This window comes from Budorcas taxicolor, chromosome 2, assembly GCF_023091745.1.
Source record: "Budorcas taxicolor isolate Tak-1 chromosome 2, Takin1.1, whole genome shotgun sequence".
Lineage (NCBI taxonomy): Eukaryota > Metazoa > Chordata > Mammalia > Artiodactyla > Bovidae > Budorcas > Budorcas taxicolor.
The window spans coordinates 171,349,343-171,369,197 of record NC_068911.1 but is presented as its reverse complement, the minus strand read 5'-3'; the positions used below and the strand labels follow the sequence as shown (position 1 = coordinate 171,369,197).

The 19,855-nt window shown below is 41.7% G+C and overlaps 1 protein-coding gene across 1 annotated transcript; it reads left to right on the top strand.

Annotated features, from left to right (window-relative positions):
- Nucleotides 1-2,804: 2,804 nt before the first annotated feature.
- On the top strand, nt 2,805-7,935 carry PDIK1L (PDLIM1 interacting kinase 1 like). The gene is made up of 2 exons (XM_052635434.1): nt 2,805-3,104; nt 6,954-7,935. The coding sequence occupies exons 1-2, from the start codon at nt 2,820-2,822 to the stop codon at nt 7,692-7,694; spliced, it is 1,026 nt and encodes a 341-aa protein (XP_052491394.1). The 5' UTR covers nt 2,805-2,819; the 3' UTR covers nt 7,695-7,935.
- The last annotated feature ends 11,920 nt before the right edge of the window (nt 7,936-19,855 follow it).

Sequence of the window (19,855 nt, the reverse complement as noted above, 5' to 3'; positions counted from 1 at the left end):
GGAGGCCGCGGCCCTTTCCTCCACGTCGAGGGCAGGTCGCCCCCGTCTCCCGGCTGCAGAGCCCCGGAACAATGAGGCTCCGGGTTCTTTAAGGGAGATACCACCGCGCCGGCGGGGCAGGGGACCGCGTCTTCCCAGCTGATCGCACCCAGCCCCGCGCTCTACACAGCGCGCAAATATGGCTCAGTGACTCTGACAAAAGGTGCAGCCTTCCTGCCGGAGGGGCGGACGCCAGGCCTCCCACCTCGGGCCGTGCTTCGCCGCGGGGCCCCGGAAGAGGCCCGCGTCCCGCAGGCATCCCAGCCCGGCGCGTAAGAAGATGCCCCAGGCCCTCCGCCCCAGCTACCCCGCACACCTTCCCGCAGCTCGGTACAGTCAGAAATGGGGGCGGAGCGGGGGAGGGGAGGCGCTCCAGGAGCGCGCACTTCCCTCAGCCCGGACCTGAGGCTGAGGAACCACTCCCGCCGCGGGCGCCCGCTGCGGCTGGAGGGCGACCGAGCCCCCGGGCGTGGAGTGGCCTCGCCGCTCCCGGTCACCCCCGGGGGAGGGGGCACGAGTGGTGCGTTCCAGAACGCGCAACCCCCTTCCGCGACTCTCCCCTGCTCCTGAAAGCCAAGGGAGTCGGGAAGCCAGCCGAGCGCCAGGCGCGCGCCCCGCGGGACCAGCGCTCGGCGTCCCGGGTCGCGCTACGGAAAGCCGGAGGGGGGCGGGGCCGCGAGGCGTAAGGGGGTGTGTCCGCGCGCACCACGGGGGCGCGCGCCGGCCTCTGACTGGAGGCCGCGGCGGCGGAGGCGCGAGCTCCCCGATAATGGCGGCCTGCAGAGCCCGTGAGAGAGAGAAGCGGCGGCGGCTACCCTGAGGTAAAATCTGGCCCCTCGGCTCGGCAGAGAGCCCCTGCTGCAGAGCCGAGGGCCCTGCACGTGCCTCCTGCCCCAGGCGGCCTGTCACTGAGCTGTCAGCGGAGTCGTCCCGGGGAAGGCCCCGCGCGCCTCAGGCCTCCGGCCCGCACCCCTCAGGCCACCGGCCCCAGCCGCGGCCTCCTCCTCTGCCCCGTGGCCTCCTCCCCAGGCCCCGGGCCTCAGCCGCCGCCCCGGAGGAGTCGGGACAACTGCAGGACTGGCTCGTCCGGGCGAAGGGCCCTGAGAGAATCCCCTCCGGGTTTTCTGTGGAAGCCGCCGAAGAGGGGGAGGGCCTGCTACTTGGCCAATGAGCGGGGCCCTGAGCCGCCGCGTCGGGCTACACCTCTGCCCAGGACTGGCCCTTCCCGGGCGCCAGCAGGTGTACAGCGGGGCCGGCCGGTGTCCGAGTGCCGGGTGGAGGCGCGAGGGCCCGGGGGGATGCCGTCCCAAGGCCCCGAGGTTCGCACGGTCTGCATCACCGCGCTGTGTTTTGACCCAGGATCTCAAAGACTTCACAAACACCCTCCTTCCCAGCCATTCAGGCGGGTATGGGGCAGCTTTCAAGGCACAAGCCACTTTGAGATGGATAGGAATTGGCGATCCACGGAGGACAGGAACGAATGTCCACTGTGTAGCTGGGGCAGAGAATTCTGTGTCAGGAAATCCGACGCTCGGAAATACTGTAGGAATTTGAGGAGCGGTGTCCCGTTAGAGGAAGTGGGACTAAAAGTAATCTCAGAAGCTTTCATTTTCTTTATTAAATCTGTTCTATCGACTTAAAATGACTGGTCCCAACTTGACAGGCTCTATTTGTCGGTCGCTTTGTGTTCCCCTAAACCGTACACTATAAAAAATGTACAATCTCAGGTAGCTTTTCTTGTCCATGCTGGCATTCTACAAATGAGAATTGGTTCCTGAAGCTCATTAGAATTTTGACGGTCTTCGGAGAATGAGGAGGCACTCTTCAAACTCTTAATTCAACACGTGTTTCCACGCAAGGCCTTTCTTTGCCCTTGCCTTTAAATGATTTATCAAGTTGAATTCCAAAGAACTCTCTCAGAGAGTTCTCTTAATATGCAGGATAGATTTCATTGGCAAAAATGACCTAGATCTAAATAACTATTGTTTAAAACAAGAACAATAACCATATTCTAAGTAGCTTAGTTTATCTGTAAAGGAACATTTTTCTCCACAAACTATTTTGCAAGAAATAAGGAAATAAAATTAAAATAGGAATATGTATAGTTTAATCATTTACTTTCAAAAAAGAAAAATAACTGCTCATTTTTACTTCTGTACAGTCTCAGTATCTAAACCTAAGCCAGGTGTTTGTGTTTCTAACTGTGAGTTTTGCCATTTTAAGGAAATGTATCAGTTTTATATGTATCAGTTTTCAGGGGAAGCAGGAGTTTTGATTGTTTTTTCATGATCAGTAAATAAGAATATGAACTTTTTGGTTTATGTTTAGCAGTGGTGTTTTAAAGCAGTTCATGTAAGAGGTTGTCAGAGCAAGATGGCCTGGTTTCAAATCCCAGGTTCGCCAGTTACTAGCTGTTTGACCTTGGGCATGTTGCTTAAACTCTGTGCTTTAGTTTTTTTCATCTACAAAATGAGCTATTATGCTCAGTATCTACCTCATAATATTGTTGTGAGGATTAAATGAGCTTAATATATAAAGTGCTTGGGGCAGTTTCTGATACATGGTAAGTACCACATTACTGTTACTATTATTAAATAGTAGTGTTACTATTATTAAAATATTTACATTTGCCCACTGTATAGCAAATATTGTTCAAGCACTGCAGACAGTGAGATAGATGATAACTACTAAATCGTGCAGAAGAAGAAATTCAAGCCAGCAGGTATACTTAATTTCAACAGAGCACTTTGTTCATTTTTCCAGAAACCTTGACCTTGAAGATGGTGAGTAGCCAGCCAAAGTACGATCTAATACGGGAGGTAGGCCGAGGTAGTTACGGTGTTGTATATGAAGCAGTCATCAGAAAGACCTCTGCACGGGTGGCAGTGAAGAAAATTCGATGCCATGCACCTGAAAACGTTGAACTAGCCCTGCGTGAGTTCTGGGCACTAAGCAGTATCAAGAGCCAACATCCAAATGTGATTCACTTGGAGGAATGCATCCTACAAAAAGATGGGATGGTGCAAAAGATGTCCCACGGCTCTAATTCTTCCCTTTATTTACAGGTATGTGTGGTTGAATGGGAAATAGAAATGATTTGAATGTAGCACTGGTCAGCAGTAAGAGGAATGAAAGAGTCAGATGAACTTCTACTTTTAAGTGCAGGTGTTTATATCGTTTGGAACAGATAGGAGTCTGCCAAGAACTGAGTAGACGTTTCCTCTAAAACAAGGTTTTATTTAAACCTGTGATGCAAATACCTAAAAATAACATAAGCCACCTGTTATGCCATGATACTTGCCAATCTGCATAGGAATGGGACAGCATAGGAACTAGAGAGGTGATTGAGACTAGAGTCTAATTAGTTCACTTATTTGAAATCAATTTTTTTGGAACTGAAGACAGAAGAAAAGGGAAAAATCTACAACCAGAAGTAGTACCCATAGGTAATTGGGCTTTTCTTTATCACTGACATGAACTCATGTTCGTGTTTTAGAAGGTTGTTTAAGATCCTAACCATGCAGTTCCATTGAATTTTCATGGAGTATGTGGCTTAGCACCTGAATGTTACTAATGACTTAACATTTGGCTTCCTACTCATTCCATACTCTGCTCAGAACAGTCCTATGAGAAATGTACTATTATTATCATCATTACAAATCAAGAAACTGAGGCTTAGACTAGATAATGAATTGATCCAGAATCACATAGCAAGTGGCAGAATTGGGAGCTAAATGTAGGACTATCTGGCAGCTAAAACTTGTGCTCTGTAACCTCTAGATTACCCTTTTGCCTCCAGATTACTATTCTGTAGACTTGGGGAAACCATTAATATAGGAAAACAGAAAGTCTGGTTCTTTTTTTTAAGGTTGATTTCTGCCATAGGTCAAAATCTCTAGTAGGTCTATACTTGAAGAAAAAATATACTTCAGACATAGCTAGTTAAAGGCCAGAGCAAAATTTCTTAAGTCCAGTCATTCTTGGAACATGAACAGCTTTCCACGATTGTGTCTAAATTCAGAATTTACCTTCAGGGTACAAAAGTCTGTTTTAAAACAGCAAAAGCTGTTATTCCAGGAACAACAAAATAAACACATTATTCTATGTAATTAAAAAACTAAAGTTTCATTGTATGGTGAAAAAATATCAGCCTTGAGAACCTAATTTCTCTCTTAAGATAGGGAATATAAACCTAACTATTTAGTCTTTATTTGTTTTACTTTGTATTCTTCTAAAAGTGCTTATTAGCTAAGTTACAATGATAAAAAAATCGGAAACATTCTTACTGCATTCCACATAAAAGTAACTAGAACCTTGCTGAACTTTGCATTGAATTTTGGAGACTAAAATGCATAATTGAACTATAAATGCAAGGATATTTAAACATCTGGCTTAGTGCTGATGGTATCCTTGAGTCCAGATGGAGCAACTGTTACAATAACTAGGTATTAGCTAGCTAATCTTTCAAGGCTTTAAGATGTAAAATGTGATTTTTTTTTTTAATCTAAAGTACCTTGTTGTTTAGTAATCTATTTCATCTTTTTAAAGCCTGATAGACCTGTGTTTGACTTATGGCATTTTTTGCTAGCTGTATGACCTTGGATAAATAACCCATCTTTCCCGAGCATCTGTATCTTCAAACGTAAGGAATAATAATTTCTACCTTCCATGGGACTTGTCAAAATAAGAGGTGATGCAGACACAGTACTTGGCATGTAGGAAGAACTCAGTCGTAAGCAACTCTAATAAAATTATATTTTCTACAGATTTATTTAGTTAACCAGACATTCACCAACACATTAGCAAGTGCCCTCTCTAAATTTATACTAGTGAAGACAACCAATATTTACACGTGGTAAAACCAAACAAATCTATAGTGTGACGATAGAGTCTCTACATATGGTCTTCACTATTCTCTACATTTTTTTTCCTCCATGTTTTTCTAGATATCTTTCTTGTTCTCAATTGGAATCATTCAGTCAGTTCCTGTTAGCTAAAAACCTTACCCAGAAGAAATGTAAAACAAATAGTTAACAGAGGACACATCTTATGCATAGAAACTTTATGGCCAATATGTATACTTACCATGAGTGTCATGAATGAAAAGTACGGGATGATATAGGTGCATGTAGTAGGCAAACTGACGTAATCCTGGGGTCCAGGAATTATGAACTGCTTCAACCGAAACTTGCAAGGTAAAGAGGAATTAGCCAGGGGAGTGAGTGAGAAAACTGTACATACAAATGTCTAGAAGCAAAAGGCATGAAGCATTCTAAGAACTGAAAGAAGATAATAAGACTGCAGTGTACAAGGAGAGTTATTTTAGGTGAGACTAGAAAAATCAGCAGGGTGAGAGTGCACAGCCCATGTTAAAGAGCTTAGACTCTAGCCTAAGAGAACAGAGAAGCTGTTAAAGGACTTTAGGCAAGACAGCCAATGGCTGACATCTGCACATGACAGTAAGCAGATTGGGCTCTGTATTTCTGTAGCTCTCAACCCGGGGCCCTCAAACTATAGCCCTTAGCCTGTTTTTGTATGGCCTGGATACTAAAAATAGGTTTTACATTTTTTTAAGACTTTTTTTTTAAGAAGAAGAATATGGAACAGAGACCCTATGTGGCTTGTCAAGCCTAAAATATCTACTATCTGGCTTTACTCTAAACCATTATTTGAATGCTGGAACTCTGCATTGCTCAAAGCTATTTAGGAATTTTGCTTTTGAGAATGAAAAGAGGACATGACGGAAGAGTGATGATGCTCATCTTTAATCTGAACATATTTAGTAACAGTGCACCTGGTAAATAATTGTGTGACCTGGACCTTTCTGTTCTTTCATTTTCTGTCTCAGTGGCAAACACATGCAACAAAGAAAATGTATGCAAGGAAGACTTCTGCAGACCATTGCAATTATGGCTGCCATGGGGGAGACAGCATGGAGAGGTGTTCTTTGCCTCTGCTCACCGAAAAGACAAAAGGAAATACTAGTAGATTTATAGCAGATCACTCACTCTTCAACAACTCTTCACCTTCCCTACTGAGTTTCTGTTCAGCCTGTGAGCCTGAAAAGGACACCATAGGACAAATGCTTTCAAAGCACTGTAATTTAAAATGATAGTTCATGCTCAGTGAAGTAATTAAGATTCTTGAATTTCAGGTGGTAGGAGAGTTATAATTAGATAATGATATAAGTAAAATTGTGCTTTATTCTAGATTTTCAGCTTGTATCAAATATACAAGCTCAGTTTTGAGTTTTTATATCAAAATGCATATGTGATTTTTATAATTTGGTTTTTAGAAGCCATCTATTGATAGAGATAGCCTCCATATTTGCATTCTGCTTATAGAAGTTCTTGCAATAATGATGTCAGTCTTTAGTTTTATCAGTGACTACAGGAGCACTTTATTTCTGTAACAACTGGTTGTTCCTTCATAATTTTCTCTTAGTTTCACAGATTATGTTGATAGTGTAAGTGCAGTAAGCGAGAAGTAGATTTCAGGCAGTTTTATGGAGTAGAATGTCCTAACTGATGTTTATACCCCAGCTGGCAATCTACCAGATCTAGGTGCTGAAACTTTGATCTTTTCAGGAAGCTATTAGCTAGCCAGTTAGAATTCAGCTCCATTGACACATGCAGAAAACGTAAAAGCAGTTGGACATTTCTCAAAATATAACTATTTTTAATGATGTTTTTACCTCTTCACTTAGAAATTTGGTGTATTTTTGTTAGGGACAAAGTGACAGTTTGAAGTACTAAAGTTTAAAATAAAATGCACGTATGAAAGCACTAAACAAATAAAATATTCATGGAATTTCCAATTAAAATTAGAGACTAACTCAACCAGTGACTCTTTCTCTATAGCTGAATTATATAAACCTTGCAGATGATTATAATCTGTCTTTTTCTTTCTTATAGCTTGTAGAGACTTCACTAAAAGGAGAAATTGCCTTTGATCCCAGAAGCGCCTATTACTTGTGGTTTGTGATGGATTTTTGTGATGGAGGAGATATGAATGAGTATCTGTTGTCCAGGAAACCCAATCGTAAAACTAACACCAGCTTCATGCTTCAGCTGAGCAGTGCCCTGGCTTTCTTGCATAAAAACCAGATCATCCATCGAGATCTGAAGCCTGATAACATCCTGATTTCTCAAAGCAGGTTGGATACCAGTGACTTGGAACCTACACTCAAAGTGGCTGATTTTGGTCTAAGTAAAGTTTGTTCAGCATCTGGGCAGAATCCAGAAGAACCTGTCAGTGTAAACAAGTGTTTCCTTTCTACAGCTTGTGGAACAGATTTCTACATGGCTCCTGAAGTGTGGGAGGGACATTATACAGCAAAAGCTGACATCTTTGCTCTGGGGATTATCATCTGGGCAATGTTGGAAAGGATCACCTTCATAGATACAGAGACAAAGAAGGAACTCTTGGGGAGTTATGTAAAACAAGGAACTGAGATTGTGCCTGTTGGGGAGGCACTTCTGGAAAATCCCAAAATGGAACTTCTCATTCCTGTGAAGAAAAAGTCTATGAATGGGCGAATGAAACAACTGATTAAGGAAATGCTGGCTGCAAACCCTCAGGATCGTCCAGATGCTTTTGAACTAGAACTCAGATTAGTACAAATTGCATTTAAAGATAGCAGCTGGGAAACGTGACACATATATTATTTGCAAATATCTTGGATGATATGCTGCTTCTGTTTTAACAGTGATGCAACATAATGTGGCTGAAAAAAGAATATAAAAAGCTAAACTCCACCTTTTAAGGGTTTAGATTTTATTGTGGGATTTTTTTTTTTCCTCATTTTTCTTAAGTCCAAGCTGGCCATTCTATTAATATGTTTTAAAAGTGTATTACCAATGTGGATGTAAATTTTTTTAAATGATCATTGGTAGAAGTTTGGCAGGAAAATTCTCTATAAGAGCCAAGAAAAGAAGAGTCCAGTTTTCTGGAAATATGTCTCTAAGTATTTTAGACATTCCTTGTCAGTATTAGGAATTTCCATGGGAAAAAAGGTTTGCATGCTGGTAATGCAACCTTTGAAGCTTTGTAAAGGAAACGTATGTGTATATATTTATGTATATGTAAGTATGTGAATGTGTGCATTTTGCATTCCATATGAAAAAAAAATGCCACTTCTGTTTAAATTATTTGATGTAGGTTTGGATTTTTGAGCTTTGCTGGTGAAATCAGTAATGAAAAATAAAAGAACCTTCCGTCTTCCTACCCTGTCCCTCCCTCTAATGAAATCATACTAAGTTTTTGTTTTTATAATGTTATACAGCTTTTTTTAAGACATCATTTTGGAGAGTCCAAAATTATCTGGCTAAACGTAAGTGAAAGTAAGTGATCCAAAGCTGCTGAAGTTTGTTTGAGCTCTCCAGTGCCCTATAGCTGCAGGAGTTGGATTAGCCATGCAATCAGTGTGGTACAGGTTTTAGGTAACCAAGCATTCAGTTAACCAATTAAACCACTGCATTGGGACATGACTGCACTTGAGCATCTGCAATCTAATATAAGTCTGAACACAGGATTCTTCTGTTTCTGAAAACTTCGCTGTATATAAACTATAGTAATCGATATATATTAACTTTTTATTTTCAAGACTTTGTCTAAGCCTCAGCATAAAGCTGAAGAAACCAAATGAGTTCTATCCTTTCATTGCCTGCTCCAATATGGTCTCGTGTTTAATCACTGGAATTCCTTTCATTTTGGCACTAATGCTGTTTTCTCTTGTCTAATTTGACACAGTAATGGTAGTGATATGGTTGTATTCAGTGTAAACCACCTTTTTCTAAGGTGGGAGTTGATACCTATACAGTTTGGCAAATGGGTAAAATACTGTGGCATCAGTTATGTCTTTCAAATAGAGAGGTTATCAGTTTTATACAATCATTTGGTATGGTCTATGTGAAGAACCAATAGACCATTATTCTTCTTGAGGTCAGTTTGATTTTTAACCCCATATGGTTGTCTCCAGTTTTTTTTTTTTCCCGTAAATGCAGATAGTTCAAATCTAAAGGAAGAAAGTTTACCTAAAACAGATCATTAGCCTTTAAGGTTGTTAATACTTTGAGACCATTTGTATATAGGTTAATCTTTATAAAGCACTAGAATATTTAGTCAAAAGTAAAAAAAGTTTAAAGGTATTAGAATATTGAAATCATTGATAGTTCACATAGTCTCCTCAGTTTTTTTGAACTTCCACAACTTTTGGAATATTCCTACCATAATTTTTTCCTTATTTAAAATGTGTTCAGGGGACTATAAAGAGTGGAAAAGCACAAAAAGTGGAGTACATAAAATTTCTGAACTATGCATTACTTGGTGTGAAGTTCAAAATTTAGGCTAAAAGGTTTTACTTAAAACCTCTTAAATGAAGAAAAAGATGTACTTTTAACATTACTTCCAAGCTAATAATTATAAGAATTATTTTCAAAATTGGAGGTGGAAATACACTGGAACTTCATGATAATTGACCCTCTGGATCACCAAATTAGTAGAACACAGATCTGGCCAAGTAGATTGAGTTGCTGAAAGTTAAAAAAGCATTACAATGTCTTATCAATAACATGGCACTTCAGCAGAGATTCATGATGACTTAGGTGATGGTATGCCAATGCTTCATTTGCTCTTCAAATAGCTACATGTCATGGTTTCCTAAGTAGATAGCTTTTGGCCCCACCTCATTTAAAATAGTTAACAATTATAATTTATTTTGAAAACTATTTTAATTTACCTGTGAAGTGGAATTATTCCTTTCATTGGCGGTAAGGATGTGAGGTGATCAGGAAGTTTCTTCTGAAATTTTCTTAAGTCCCTGTATTCTAAATAGCCTATGATACCAAGAAAAATGATAGTAAATTCTTTGTCTTCATTCTTTAAGTCAGGAGGTATTTATTAAGTACCTACTGTGTGCTCAGCACTAAAGATCAGTTGATAAAATGACAATTTTAAAATGGCATGTAGCCATGGGCTTTTCCAGCAAAGAGTAAGAAACAAAGTGATACTTGGAAATTCCTGGATATTGCTTAGAGGAAAAATGAAAGCAAGAGTTTGTGCACAGTGCCTTGCCCATAATAGGTACTCAATAAACAATTGTTCCTCATAGAGTCTCTTGCCATGGTTTATAGTGTTTTATGAAATTTGTCTTAATTGAAAAAAGACCAAATATTTCAAATAAGCTTATAGGCAGCTGTGGCCAGTTAAAATAATGGGATTGTACAGTTAGTTCCTAGAATGTTATTTTGCACTAGTTGTCACTTAGAAGGATGGGGTTCCTGTAGTTTTTTGGTGCTAAGGGATACTTTGTCATTATGATGAAGTAAGTGTTACGTGTCAGATAAATAGCACACTGAATAGTTCTTTCTGCTGGTCTGTTTTTTCCTCTTTGTTGTTGTTGTTGTTGTTTTTAACTGTAAAATGTTTATCAATCAAACTATTGTAGCAGCTACAAATAATTCACCAGCATGACAAAATGGTCAAAAAATAAGTCATCAGCACTTCAAAAACAAAAGCAACTTTTGAAATTTTCTTTTAAAATTGTCAAATATATTTTATGAAGAATTTATAAAAGGGGGAAATGATTGTAATTTATTGTTCATGACTTTTTTTTTTTAAATAAAGTGCGTTTCAACAAAAAAAACCCTGGAAATTCTACATTGCTGCTTTGGTGGCTCTGTGAGTAGTTCTGTAATGCTTTACTTCATAGATATAAAATACAGCATATAAAATTTGAAGCAATATTTTTTCAGCCTTATCTATTAAATGAAACTTTCTATAATAGAAGCTGTTACTGAGGAAAAGATGACTGAATTATAGGAGTTTCTTTCAATATTTCAAGGTCTCTAAAATTTTAAAGCTTGCTGTATTAGAAGAACTTGCATTGCCTGAAATAAATGATTTTTTTTTTCATTTTTCTTTCTATCTCATTCAGCTGAGGATGCATCTCAGACTCAGAATGAATTGTAGTAAATAAGTGAATGTAATTTTTCAATCTTTTAAGTTGAGCCGATGGTTTCTTTTCTGTACAAAAAGTCATCTGAGCCATTCTTTTCTTTTACAGGTTCTATTATGTATGTCTTCTCCAAAATAAAGCACAGATGATGCAGTGTACTTAATGGTCCAGTGGAATAGCAGAGGGAAAATGAGAGACAGAAAACAATTCTACATGTGACCTAGTGATGAGAGGAAAGTAGGGGCCAAAATTGTGGCTGCTTCTAACTCTACCACCTCCTGGTATAGCCTTTGCAGGCAGGTCAATTTTGCTTTATGTTTAGAGTTTGGGGATTTTTTAAAACTATTTGCTAGCCATTTCCTTTGCAGTTTACAAAGCATTTTTACATAGTTTTTACATATCTTTTCAAATGGGGGCTAATTTCTTGAAGAATTTAATAGCAACTTAACACCAGTTAGGGAAGTCAAGGTTTTACCTAACAGGGTTTTCCGTGCCTAATCTCTGACGCTGACTCAGAGTTTTCTCTGACAAAGCTTTATCTTTCTCACTGAAGTAAAGACCTTAGGTTGTTTTGGTCTTTTCTTAAAATTCAAATGTTGCTCTCTTAGTCGACCAATCATTGGTGTCCTCTCAAAGTGCAGTGTAATGATAGACAGTTGGCTTGTGGTTTGATAGTAACTCCCACTAGAGAAAACCTAACAGCCACACCTCTTGGAGGCCACACCTCTTTTGAGGGCAAAGTGCCTCAAAGGCAGCACTTCCCTTTGACAGTTGTCATTGGTTAGAAGGGAATTGTTTTTTTTTTTTTAAATTGCCCGGGCTTGAGACTTCACTCTTTCATTTCCTGTTCAGCCCTGGTATTTCAAGCTTAGCTTGTTCTGAGCAGAGGTTAGGCAACTTAATATTGCTGAAGGCATCGTGGTCTCACTGCAGAAGTGCAGGTTTTGCTGTAGCAGGTCTCATGTTGAATGTTAGTATTCACGAATACCTACACAATAATGTGTGACCTTGGGCAAGTAACTTCATTCTAAGGCTGTGTTCCCATATCTGTAAAATAGAGGTGATAATACTTACATTTCAGAGTTTTTGTAAGGGTCAGAGATAATAAACAAAATGCCTGGCACATTAAACTCTCAGTTGGTAGCCATTGCTGGTACTATGTTCTGATTTTGATGATACAATGAATGAATGGTTATATTCCCTCTGAGCCAGTCTTCAGTGGTAGCTTTTATTCTTGTCCCTTTTGAGGAGAATCTGATGAAGGCACTACATCCTTTCTTTGGGAAAAGCTTGTAATTTGGGGGGATTTATAGATGCTTACATGGACCCCAAGTTAAGGGAGGCTGAGCTATAGGCTCCACTGAGTACCTCTATGTTATTTCTCCTGGGTTGAAAGTGGGACATATGTGAGAAGACTTCTAGGGTGCATGAACCACTTTGTTTCTTGACCTGAGTGCTGGTTAGACAGGGTGTGTTTATTTTGTGAAAATTCATCAAGCTGGACTTAGAATTTTCACACTTTTTCCTAGTGATTTATACTAAAGCGTGTAAGTTGCTCAGTTGTGTCCAACTCTTTGCAACCCCATGGACTGTAGCCTGCCAGGCTCCTCTCTCTGTGGAATCCAACAGGCAAGGATACTGGAGTGGGTTGCCATGCTCTTCTCCAGGGCATCTTCCCGAACCAGGGATCAAACCCAGGTCTCCTGCATTGGCGGGTGGGTTCTTTACTGTCTGAGCCACAGGGAAAGTCAAGTAAAGATGTTACGTAAACAAATATGCACTGGAGCTGGAAACTATCAGACAGCTGTTGTCAGAGACAGAGAGGGAAAAGATACAGACTTGGAAATCAGACACTGCTGCTGCTGCTGCTAAGTCACTTCAGTCGTGTCCGACTCTGTGCGACCCCAGAGACGGCAGCCCACCAGGCTCCCCCGTCCCTGGGATTCTCCAGGCAAGAACACTACCTTTCTGTTACTCACCGTATGTCTTTCATGAGTTCCCTAACCTCTCAAGTCTATAGCTTCCCACAAGTGTAAAACAGAGATGATAAGTGACTCAGAACACCTCAAAGATGAAATGAGATACTGCGTGTAGAAATGCACAGTAGAATCAACAAATGATTGCTTCCCATTCTCTTTGGAAGACTCGGAGAATGACTCTGAGCTCCTTTTACTGCTAATTTACACCCCTAATAGAGAGCAAGTTTTGTTTGTTTTTTATTTAATTTAGCTTATATTTTTCTACAATGTTTGAAAAGTATCTATATTCCATAACTATAATGTTCTCTCCTGCCTGACTCTTTGCCTTTGTACCTTCCACAGGTATGAAAAGTGAAAGTGTTAGTTGCTCAGTCATGTCCGACTTTTTGCCCCACCATGGACTGTAGCCCACTAGGCTCCTCTGTCCATGGAATTATCTAGGTAAGAATACTGGAGTGGGTAGCCATTACCTTCTCCAGGGGATCTTCCTGACCCAGGCATCGAGCCTGGGCCTCCTGCATTGCAGGTAGATTCTTTACCGTCTGAGCCAAATTAATTAATTGGTTATTTTTGGCTGTGTTGGGTCTTCTTTGCTCCACACGGGCTTTTCCCTAGTTGTGGTGAGCAGACTTCTTCGTTGCTGTGTGCAAACTTCTCATTGCAGTGTCTTCTCTTGTTGCAGAGCACGGGCTTTAGGCGTTGAGCTCCAGTAGTTACAGCATGTGGGCCCAGAAGTTGTAGCATACAGGCTCAGTTGCTCCATGGCACATGGAATCTTCCTGGACCAGGGATTAAACCCATGTCCCCTGCATTGGCAGGGGGATTCTTAACCACCAGACCACCAAGGAAGCCCATAGATATAGTTCTCAACTAACAATCTCCTTAGCCCAGTTTTCTTCTCTCTTTCTTTTTGTGGATAACATGATTGATAGCAAGTCAGAATGTCTTCTCTCTCTGACATGGAGAACCATGCCTAGAAATTTGGAGAGTACTCATAAGTACCAAATCCAAGAATATCATGCCATTTCTCCTAGCTTTGGGTATAAGGCAGGGAAAATGTGAGTTAACCAGTATGGTTTGAGACGTGACGGTAAAATCACAGCTGCAAGAGGGCAAGGGAAAAACTTGGCAACAGGGGCTAAAACTCCAATAATAAAAATAAACTATAGTGGTTCTCAACTCTGGCCACATATTAGAATTTTTAACCTAGGAAAGTTAAAAAAAACCCAAATGATAACCTCTTCTGGCCATTATGGAGTGACAGGGCCTAGATTACTTTTCCCGCTTTAAACAGCTAAAATGTCAGACACTGGACAACTGACAGTGCAGGACACTAATCCCTGGGAGAAAGGAATCAAATTAGAAGCCCTATGATTGCCCCAACTCACTTCCGGTAGAGACTCTTCAGGCTGACATACAGGGAAGAAACACCTAAACCAAGTCCAGCAATTTCTTGAGTTGAGGAGACAGCATTTAGGGTTCAGGGAGGCCAGGCCAATTAGAATTCATGGGAGAGAGACAGCTGAACAGGGAAAGAACTCCAGACACCTACGGAGAGCTTTCTAAGATGTCGGCTGGGCAACCATCAGTACATCCTTGTGAGGAAACTACCTGAGAGCAAGAAGAGTGAAAGGGTCGAGCAGAATAACCTTACCAGCTCACAAGACCATAGATGATCGCCGCTCCCATCAGTCAGAGTGGAGAGCTCCCCTAATACATCACAGGAGTACATCCATCAGGGAGCAAGGCCAAATTAGTCCTAGGTGAAGGGGTATTCCGCATCTAAAAAAGGTTAAAAGTATGTCTTGAATGGGTAATATTTTTTTTCCCCTAAGAAACTTCATAAAATTCCAGTCCTCAATGATGCAAAGTTCCAACCATACAATTAAAGAGTATTAGGGAGGGCTTCTTCTTCTTTTTTTTTTTTTCAAACAGGAAAAAAGTATTTAATACTTTAACAAAATGCAAAATAAAAGTAACCAAGTTACAAAACATAAATTCCTTTGGTTCAATAATCACACCACTATTTTATCTTCCAGTGGTTACAGACATCATCCCTTCAAAGTGAAGTCAGACTGTTTCCCTCATATGAAGACATCGTGCAAAAACCGTCACAATGCCCACTGCTCAGCGAAACTGCTGACAACCCACAGGAGACAGAGCTGTCGGGGGGGAAAAGGGGGAGCAGGTTGGTCTGAAGTGAAAGGGAGACTCTACACATCCAGAACAGGTCAGGGGGTGCGGGGGCTCTGTGCTGGGTCACTGTGGTAGGAATCATACCCCTGTACATGCTACATGAGCCTGAGGACCTTGGTACTAGGCGGGGCTTCCTTGGTGGTCCAGTGATTAAGAATCCGCCTAACACGGCAGGAGACACAGGTTCAGTCGCTGGTAGGGGAAGATCCCACATACCCCAGAACAACTAAGCCCGGCTGTCACAGCTCCTGAGCCTGCGCTCTCTAAAGCCTATGCTCTGTAGCGAGAGAAGCCCGTGCACCGCAGCTAGAGCAGCCTCTGCTAGCCACAACTAGAGAAAGCCTACATGCAGCGATGAAGACCCGGTGCAGCCAAAAGTAAATAAATAAATAATGATGGTAAATAAGTTTAAAAAAAGCATTAGGCTTGTAAAACAGGAACCAGTATAAGCAGACCTCAGAAATAACACAGAGTAGTATACAAGGATTTCAAATACACTTGGCATGTATATTTGAAGGCAGAGGGAAGCATGAGCAAGGGAAGGAGAGAAGGAATGGAATATATATATTTGAAAATGAACTTTGAAGGATATAGTTACTGAGATTAAAAAATACATAGAAATTAAACATTACAGATGACTAGCGACCTTGAAGACATATCAGCATAAGCTAGACAAAATGAAGCAGCAAGAAAAAAAAATACTGAAAGCAAAACAAAATGCACACAGCATTGGTGAGCCATGAGACATCAAGTGGTCCATGTATTAATATAATTGGGGTTCCAGAAGAAGAGAAAATTTGGGGGATGATGAGTATTTTCATGGATTTGGTACATATATCAGAATTCACCAAACTATATACTTAAATGTATATTATTTTACACCAGTAAAGTCATTTAAATTTTTTAAAAAACTGATGCCTAGGGTCCATCTCATATTAAATGAGAATTTCAGTAGGTAGGGCCCTCCCACTAGTATTTTTAAAATATTAGTGATCCTAATGTGAAAATAGGATAAAAATGTTGCAATTGAAAGAGCACTGGTCAGGCTTTGGGCTAGGAAACAAGGTCAGAGGGTAGTATCTTTCAGATTCACTTATCTCCTCCAGCCAGCAGCATAAGCCCCATTTCAGCAGCTCACCCTGTCTTTGCCCTCAGACTCCTCCTATCTCATGTTAGAACTTAACTGTTTTCTGAGAAACAGACGAGATAAATCACTATGCCATATTTTACTCTAGGAGAAGACTACTTAAACAGGAATCCAAAAAAGAACTCCAGGACTGTCAACCGATTCCCTAGAACTGTAAGCAAAATTTTATGTATGTATATATTTTTCCAAGCTGATGGCTTGTAAACTTTAACAGATTCTTAAAGAGGTCCAAAAGACCAAGAGCCACTATTCTAGTTGCAGAAGGAACCACTGCAGGAGAACTCTGGAGAATGAAAGGAAAAAAATGGACACTACAGTGTTTGGAAAGCTGCGTCAGAGACTGAATGCAGGCTGGAGTTGCCTGGTTTTCTCCGGAGAGGCGGCCATTCCTCTGCAGGCCTGCGTGTCAGAACACAGCTACCTGTGTCTGCAGGTGCTCTGGTCCTTCTCCAGCTTTGACTCTGGCCCTGTCTTTTCCATTTTAGCAGACAGGTTTCCTGAAGCTGATGAGAGATCTGGTGGGCCCTCAGCCCCTCCGCTCTAGTCATATCAGTACCAGTGACTAGAGGAGGACACTTGGTCCTTCCATTCCTTCCAAAAGGAATGTCCATGTGTGGAGGCTACAGTGGTCTGTGGAGAAGACGCATTCTTTTCTTTTTTTTTAATAATTATTTATTTATTTTTGGCCGTGCTGGGTCTTCCTGCTGCACGGGCTTTTCTCGTAGCTCAGTTGGTAAAGAATCCACCTGCAATGCAGGAGACCTGGGTTCGATTCCTGGGTCAGGAAGATCCCCTGGAGAAGGAAATGGCAACCCACTCCAGGATTCTTGCCTGGAGAATCCCATGGGCAGAGGGGCCTGGCAGGCTACACTGCATGGGGTCACAAAAGTCGGACATGACTTAGCGACTAAACCACTGCCAGCAGCAAGTGGGGGCTACTCTTTGTTGAAGTGCGTGGGCCCCCATTGCCGTGGCTCCCCCTGCTGCAGAGCACAACTCTAGGCTGGTCGCCTTCAGTAGTTGAGGTGCGTGGGCTCAATAGTTGCAGTCCCCAGGCTCTAGAGAATAGGCTCAGCAGTGGTGGTGTGGGCTTAATCGCTCTGCGGAATGTGGGATCTTCCTGGACCAGGGGTGAAATCAGTGTCTCCTGCATTGGCAGGCAGATTCTTTACCACTAAGCCACCAGAGATGCCCCGTAAGACACTTTCTTTAAGGTAGCTCGCTCACCTGTGTTTCAACTCTTTGAGCCATTTCATTGCCCGTGAGACTTAAAAAGCAAAGCGCTTGTCTCCCTACTGGGACAAGTGAAGTTGTAGACCCCCAGAACAGAAAGCTCTATTGCCCCCCTTGACATAGCACAAGGAAAATTGCCTCTTGAGAAAATTAGCCCTACTGTGTGCCAGGCACTTTGTTAGATACTTTAAAATACTATTTTATTTATGGGAATCCTCTTCCAGTTTTCAGATGAGATGTATGAAACAGTGACACACTATATGAGAGAGAATAGTAATAACCCTCAAAATGCATCACACGCTTACAACGAGCCAGGCTCTGCTTTAAGTTGCTTCACAGGCAACTTATGCTTGTCACATATGATCAGTCATATGACTGACACATATGATCTCCCACAACCCTGCAACATAGGTGCTATTCTTTACCAAACCAGAGGCACAGAGAGGGTCGGTCATCTGCCCAAGGTCCACAGTTCAGGATCTGATGCCAATCAACTAATGATGAATACAGTTAGTTCAGACCCAGGTTGTCTTGACCTGACAGCCATGATCTTAATCACTACTCTACACTGTACAAACTGAGGAAGCCCATAACTGAGGAAAGATCATGGAGATGCTGAGATGGACCATTGCTGGGACTGTGTGTCAGGAAAAAAAGGTTAGATGAATATAATGAGATCAGTCTATGAAGGGTCTTTGAAGACAGACAGATGAATATGACCTTATGATCAAAGCTAAAAAACTAATGTCTTGGCACTTCCCCGGTGGTCCGGTGGTTAAGAATCCACCTTGTAATGCAGGGAACACAGATTCAAGCCCCGGTTGGGGAACTATGATCCCACATGGTACAGAGCAACCAAGCCCACACGCTGTGGAGCCTGCCCATCAGGACTGGAGATGCTACGTACTACAACCAGAGAGTCTGTGCGCCGCAACAGAAGATCTTGCATGATGCAACTAAGATTGGGCCCAGACAAATAAACAGTTTTTAAAAAAACTTCAGTTCAGTCACTCAGTCGTGTCCAACTCTTTGCGACCCCATGGACCACAGCACTCAAGGCCTCGCTGTCCATCACCAGCTCCCGGAGTTTACCCAAATTCATGTCCGTTGAGTCAGTGATGCCATCCAACCATCTCATCCTCTGTCGTCCCCTTCTCTTCCTGCCCTCAATCTTGCCCAGCATCAGGGTCTTTTCAAATGAGTCAGCTCTTCGCATCAGGTGGCCAAAGTATTGGAGTTTCAGCTTGAACATCAGTCCTTCCAATGAACACCCAGGACTGACTCCTTTAGGATGGACTGTTTGGATCTCCTTGCAGTCCAAGGGACTCTCAAGAGTCTTTTCCAACACTATAGTTCAAAAGCATCAATTCTTCAGTGTTCAGCTTTCTTCCTAGTCCAACACTAGTTTAAAAAACTAGTGTCTTTTTATTCCATCTTGCCACACTATAACATGCAGAGGTTCTTAATATAGAATCCATGGATGGACAATGGAGATCTCAACCCCCCCCCCCGAAACTTTCGTGTATCAGTGTACATGTTTGTGGGAACAGGGTCTAGAGCTCTCATCGGATTTTTAAAGAACTCCATGTCTTTCAGAGATTCCTAGCAAAGGTTCTTAATCTTTGGAGGGTGAATACCAGTGTCTTAAGTTCCTGTTCAGCCCCAGTGTTGACATAACCTCAGGTAAAACTCAGCCTGTCTTTCATCATGTGTAAAATGGGGATAATAATGTCTACTTCTCTAGGTTAGCTGTGCAAATTAAATGATATACTGCATTATAATTCATAATATATATGTCATACTATATACAACTCATAAAACGTATGAAAGACTATAAAATGTCAGAAAACAAACATGAGTTACAATGAAAACCATGTTGTAACTTTTTTTTAACAATACAGTGAATTGGGTACCTGAGTAATCCTCCTGATGAAAACTTTAAAATGTTGCATAAAGGGGTATTTAAAAATTGATTTTTATGGTGTTACTGAGCTGCTATGAAAGCAAGTGAGTGAAGTCGCTCTGTTGTGTTTGACTCTTTGCAACCCCATGGACTGTAGCCTACCGGGCTCCTCCGTCCATAGAATTTTCCAGGCAAGGGTGCTGTAGTGGATTGCCATTTCCTTCTCTGGGGGATCTTTCCAACCCAGGGATTGAACCTGGGTCTTCCACGTTGCAGATAGACGCTTTACCATCTGAGCCACCAGGGAAACCAGGAATATGCCAAGCCCCCAAATGAAGTGAAACTGGAAACTGTGGAGAGGGAGGGGAAAGTAAATGCCCAAATTGTCCTTAACCCTCAGG